Source organism: Priapulus caudatus, unplaced genomic scaffold (genome assembly GCF_000485595.1).
Source record: "Priapulus caudatus unplaced genomic scaffold, Priapulus_caudatus-5.0.1 Scaffold768, whole genome shotgun sequence".
NCBI lineage: Eukaryota > Metazoa > Priapulida > Priapulimorpha > Priapulimorphida > Priapulidae > Priapulus > Priapulus caudatus.
This window is the reverse complement of record NW_014577829.1, coordinates 189,824-196,482: the sequence shown is the minus strand read 5'-3', so window position 1 is coordinate 196,482 and position 6,659 is coordinate 189,824. Positions and strand designations below refer to the sequence as shown.

At 41.0% G+C, this 6,659-nt stretch overlaps 1 protein-coding gene across 2 annotated transcripts in view; it reads right to left on the bottom strand.

Annotated features, from left to right (window-relative positions):
* Positions 1–6,659, bottom strand: part of LOC106813414 (mothers against decapentaplegic homolog 5-like) — a 29,464-nt gene that overhangs the window by 18,787 nt on the left and 4,018 nt on the right. For both annotated transcript variants that reach the window (XM_014817547.1, XM_014817548.1), the window contains exon 2: positions 1,009–1,463. In XM_014817547.1, the coding sequence (XP_014673033.1) occupies positions 1,009–1,239 (231 nt within the window). In that variant the 5' untranslated portion in view covers positions 1,240–1,463. The remainder of the gene's footprint in view (positions 1–1,008; positions 1,464–6,659) is intronic.

The following is a 6,659-nucleotide window of genomic DNA, read 5'->3' as shown; positions in this document are numbered from 1 at the left end:
CACTGGCCCACACTAGGTTTTACACGGCCCGAATCAATGATCATCATATATAGAAAAGATAAAACCAAACCGACCGGAAACCGGAAGTTGTTGCGACCTCTAGCGGCGACAAACATGCATGGTGTTGACTAGTTACTTCCCCTACTTAAGATCGGGAATATGATGCCCTATCGGTAAATATTGGTAAATTTTCATGCAAAATATCGGGAATTTTTGTAAATTCTCACACTGATCATCACATAAAGAAGCTGAAAGATCATTTTAATAGACCATTTACTTCATTTTTTTCCACTGGCCCATCAGACTTGTTCATTTACCAGTTTCATGGGCTCCATGGAAAATTTACTGGCCTCGGATACCGGGCCAGTGGTTAATTTCGCAGACTGAATTATACTCGATCATTGGTTGAACAGTGGCTCGAACCAAGCGCTTGGTTATCAAAATCCATAATCGATTTCATCGGAAAAAAAATCGAAATAAATGTAAAACTTGGAAAACTGATGAGAATCAGAGATATCATCGCTATTTTAGTTCGGGAATCACCCGAAATTCGCCGCAGTTACTTCCTGTTGAGGGGCTAAAGCCTAGGACACACTACAGCACTAGGGATTTCATACGCTGGCTAAACAAGCACATACATGCACACACGTACATGCACACAACGTTACGCACACGCAGGCATTCAACACCCCGAGTAACCGACTGTAACCGATCATCGGTTACTTGGGTCCAACCGATGACCGATTACGAAATTACAACCGATTAACAACACTAGCGTGTAGGCGCGGTAACCACATGAGAGTTCCATGTCCCTTGTGAACAACAATTGGACACTCAAACTTCATGCCGGTCTGAATCTTGATTGGATTCGCAACTTGATCGCGTTGAGACACAGACCAGCATGAAGCACCAGAATAGATACCAGCATCAGTGTGTGCGTTAATGCGCAGATACTGCACTCTACATAGATGCTTCTCACTGTAGAAGCCATGGCAGTGTACTGCTCACCTGCAGACGGCCGTCTAACGAGCGTGGTATCGTCACGCACTTGCTCGGCTGTCCAGGTGTGCTGAGTGCCTTCTCCAGGTCCTCCAGCGCCCCCTTCTTCTTCTTCAGCTTCTTAACGAGAGAATCAATCGCCTTCTCCGCCCACTTCTCCTCCTCATCACCCTGCTTCCATCCTAGCAGCTTCTTCACGGCTGGACTTGTGAACGAGAAGAGACTGTTGAGTGCTGTCATGGCTGCAGCTGCAGTGGCACCACCTGGTGGCTGTCCCAGAGGGGGTGGAAAATCGTCTATAGATCGCTACACAGGAGCACGACCTGTGGCGCCGCCTAGTGGCAGCCCTCACTGGTAGTGAGGATTGCACACGCAGCTACCTCACACCCGTTTTGTAGTGGCACAGTCTAGCTCTTTACGGAAATATACGCCCAGGATTGCGAGAGAACACGCTGGGGATGAACCTGCAACAAAAATAACAACAATAGAGGATAATTTCTATCACTTATGTAGGATAATCTGGGGTCAGGGCAATGATCAAACCTTGTACTCTATACTCTAGCCTCAATTATATACGGGGATTTTCACAAGATCATTTACAAGGTACTAGAAAATGACTAGATCGCTGAAAAACTCAACCTGGAAGTGTCACTGTGCAATGTAAATATTTACTCACATCTGCCCTGCAATTACATTGATCACTGTTACACGTTGATCACAAAACAAGTTAGATACTGAATGACCTAGTACCACCTAGCTGCTTAAATGGAGAGTTTACTCTAGGTTCTAGGGTTATTTTCAGCTAATTTAGGTTATAATTACGCTACATAAAAAGTTTCATGGTTCAATCACCATTAGAAATTTTTTTTTTAATGTTTTTAGAAACTAGACGATAAGCAGTTTGATTACAACGACGGTGGCGCCACTCAAAGCGCACGATCTGATAAGTTGCGCAAAAACAATTTCCAGCCAAGGGCTACAGACCAAAGGTGTTTCTTATTTATTCATTTAAAAGCAAAAGGATTGTAATATCCTATAAACGACATATAGTTTCAGTTATAATATGGATAAATTTGCCCTAAAATGAATATCGTTCGGTTAAATAGCATTTAGGTGTAAATATAATTGCACTTTTGTGATTAGCCCCAGTGCCGTTTGCAGTTTGTGCAATAATCCCTCCTTGTAAACTGCTATGTAGGCTGCCATTTTGTTAATCACGTGACTTTTGATAATCATGTGACTCGACACGTAGCGGTGATTGGTTGCCACTCACGATTTGTCGCCGACCGCCGCATAGAAATAGAACATGTTCTATTCCTGCGATCGCAGTCGGTAACCGTATTTTCGATCGTAAGAGAACTCATGTCGAGTTTAGTCGCCGATGTTTTTATCGGCGATCTGGCCGGTTTTTGACGTACGATCTTCAAATTTTGTCGGCGACTAGGTCGTAAGGGCGACCTGAGTTAGCCTTTAGAATAATCTTACTTAGTGCTTTGCGTGCACCCACATAATTGTTGGTGTATAAAAGGTGCAGGAGGGAAGAAGAGAGGGAGGGAGGGAGGGAGGAATGGAGGAAGGAAGGGAGAGAGATAAACCAGATTATTTACAATGTTAGTAATAATATTAGTGCGCATCATGAAAGCCTGAGTTTTTAAGGGCAAACATGCCATGATGTGCAGCAGCACATGAGTAGTCTGCTTCCCCTGCGACACTGTATGAGCGGCTGCTGTCACGGCATCGGCTGTGTGCGGCAGGCAGGGAGAGCCTACCCTACCACCTAGGCGCGCTCAACTACAAACAGGACATGAGTCACAATATAGTTATTGATTGATGCATGAGTAATAGCCTGCACAGCAATGCTAAAAGAACAATAAGCACGCTCTTGAACTGAACCCCACATGTGCGGGGTTGCCCCATGCTGATTATGCCAACAACCATATGAACACACCAGCATTGCATATATATATAGTAGTGCCGGCTTCCAGTGTACATCCAGTGTGATCAGTGTGTATCAGTGTAGTGTGTGTTCATCTGTGTAGATGCATGGTAATTAATTTGCAACTATACAGTGTGTTTCCCACACATTTTAAATTATAGTACATTATGAGTAAGTTGTAAATTTCTGAATAGTAGCATGAAAGGCAGTCCGTGTACATGGCTAGCTCCACCTATATATATTTGGGGGGGGGGGGGCGTGACACAGACAATATAGTGACACAATAGAGACAGCAACAGCAACGGTATTGTTCCACTGAAGCTACATCGCTACAACTTTTACAATGAATATTTTATAGCTGGAAGATTCTGCCACAGATGTGCTCATAATAAATCTTGCAAAACCCGTGATACAAGTTTTAACCATTGGTTATTGAGAGCTGGGTGACAACTGCAAACATGCTATATATATATATATATGCAGTGTCACTGTCACGTTATATATGAATGAGGCAATTCAGTCATAAATAATGAAATAATTATATATATGCTCAACAAGTTTACAATTATATATTTATAAGTGTAGGTTAGGTATCTAATGGAGAGGTATCATAGCAGTGCAAATCTGAACTATAACACCGTAGGCATGAAGCTATGGTGCTGCCCCTACTGATGAGGGACTCACTAGGGCAGATAGGGTCTATGTCCCCCAGGGTACTGCCGGAACGTACCCTGGTACTATCTAATATGCCGGACCGTACCTCGCCTACTCCACTAACGAGTCTAGGGAGTCGCCTACGCCTACTCCCTAACCTTAACCCTAACTCTAACCCTAACCCTAACCATATCAGCTAGATAGTTACCAGGCTACGTTCCGCGGTTCCGGTATACCGGACCGTACCCAGGGTACGTTCCGGCAGTACCCTGGGGGACATAGACCCTATGAGCCTCACTATGGTTACAACAGAATCTTTAAAACAAAGCACTTCCGCAGAACTTTAGTAGTCTCTGTCTCTCACACTAAAAAAGCAAAATAATACATTGGAAATGTAATGCAGGTTTGAACACTAAGGTTTACCTGGACGTACAGCTTAACATGCACTAAACTCATTACACTTATTTTTAGTAAATGTATAACTTACATCTTTCAATGTTGCAAATGAACACACGGAATATTGAAAAAGATGACAGCGGAAGTACTCAGACTTACCATAAGCCAAACTGTGGTTAATCCTACAAAATATGTTTTAATATGTAACATATTCTTACTAGTACGATTTCTCAAAATGAAACTGGCAAGTTTTTCGGAAGAAGACAACAGAAATATTTCTCAAGGTTCATGGTTAAAGGTCTGGAAAGCGTGGTAAAACGTCAAATATACAGTAATAGTCACTTACACATATATCTTTGCAGGCTGTGCTCTATCTATATATATATGGTTAAAGAGAAGCAATACTGTAGAATTTAAGAGTATAGTAGTTATATAGCTGTTATATTAAATAGTTAACCACTAATTACTTTTACAGAAGCATTATAAAAACCTACGTGTTGATTAAAATTGTCTTACACTTGCTTCATGAAGTTTGCATTTAGTTTGTAAGATGTTTGACTCATACATACCTTCGTATTTTTGGAAAACAGGGCATTTATCATTATCAATACTATAGTAAACACGGCAATGTTAAGCACATTTCATAACACTGCCCTGCCAGAGTAAAAAATACTTTATTTTTTTACCAGAGCCATTTTTCTGACTTGTCAAAAATTTACCAGAGCCATTTTCATAGTTTCAAATTTTCGAAAAATACGTAATATAATCAATATATATAATGTACTCTTATTTTATTTGTGGGGATGGGGACATCAATGTAAATTGTATGCATTATTAATTCCATGAGTGTGTCAAATTTTCTGTTAATACATATAATTATATTTACATTACTACATATATCACTAATCACACTTGTAACTCATGATCCAAACATCCTTTGAATCGATTCGCATTCACAATGCTGTCTCCAAGGCTCTGACACCTCTGACGGTCGGACCTCTCCCATCTTCTAAGTTCTATCATAGTACCATACTACCATTCTGTCCACCACTCCCCTTCTCAGTTCTCACTCTTCTCTCTCTACATGTACACATGCTTCACTAGTCATTACCTCTAGATTGCTTATTGTTTTGTTACTCTGTAATAAACATACAGTATGAAGTTGAACCGCGTTCTTTTCGTTTAGATGCAAATAAACGTTTTTTTATATATAAAAATACCACTGTGCAGTTGTTTGTTTCTTTTTTCAGTCTCAAAATAAAAAAGTACACGATTAATTTGTCACAGTCTCACAGAGATGTGTGCCTGTGAGTCTGTGACATCACATCACATCTGTCAGCATATAGTTTATCATTGACTATCATTCATAGTTTCAACAGACAATGTATGAATGCAATTGTCACCACATCATATTGCAGATTAATACAAGGCAAGAGCTGGATTCAGCTGGTATTATAATTATTGTCAAGTTAAATTTAAATATGAATGAAAGTGTCAACAGTTTCTAGTTCTACACTCTGTTTTATAACTTTTATTATCAATTGTATTTCATTATGCGTCAGTGGGTTGATCTAGCCAGCGCCAGTTGCAGCGGATACATAAGCTGGGTTTACACTGACGATTTTGAGTTGCCAAATTGTACGAACTTGGCAGTTTGGCAACTGACAATCGGCAGTGTAAACGCAAAAGTCGCACGTCCAGCCGATCGATAGCAGTGAGTCGGAAGATTAGATCATGTTCTAATTTCCCTAACTCGGAGAGGGCGAGTTGGACGTTTTTTTGCCAAGTGGCCAATCAGACAACAGCAATCAGGGGTGTGTCCCTCCACCCTAAGAGCACGTTTTTGCTTTAGGCGCCACACTGGCAGCATGTAATACATGCAAAAATGCGTATCCGCCTCACCCCGCCTACGGGTCAAAAAAGAAAACCGCCAACTTGACTGCATATAATCGGCAGTGTAAACCCAGCACGGTGTGTATCAGGAGTTAATGAGATAACCTTTATCTCATTATCTCCTGTGTATATCTAGCGCTCGCTGTACGTACTAAGGCCTACTTGTGTACATTTCAATTTTCAAGTTCATGATTGAGTTGTACTCAGTTGCCACATCTCTTGAAGAAGGCTACTAAGGACCATAAAAATGTGAAAGACACAACCACAAATAGCAAACAATAATTAAGGTATAGCTTTGTTGATTGTTTCAACTCGACTTCTACTCAGTGAGCTATTCTAAATTGATTTAAACGCTGAAGACATTAAATGTTGAACATTAATAACATCTGAACTAATACCACTATCATAGTGTTCACTTAGTTATCATCATAATTTTATTGATGATTTATCGATAATCAATCAGTTTGTGAGTGTAACGATTGATCATTACATTTTTGTCCGATTCTCACCACAGTGCGCGAAATTAGCGCTATTTTGCCGGCGGCCGCCGGTTCAACCCCCCAAACCGCCGGTTCAACCCCCTAAACCGCCGGTTCAACCCCCTAAACCGCCGGTTCAACCCCCTAAACCGCCGGTTCAACCCCCTAAACTGCCGGTTCAACCCCCCCATATAATCAGTCCACTTGGCCTATTCAAAATGTTGCCTACCTTGCCTTTATATCAACAATATTTACCAATTTCCTTACTGTTTTTACTTAGTGACTACTAAGAAGTAAATCAT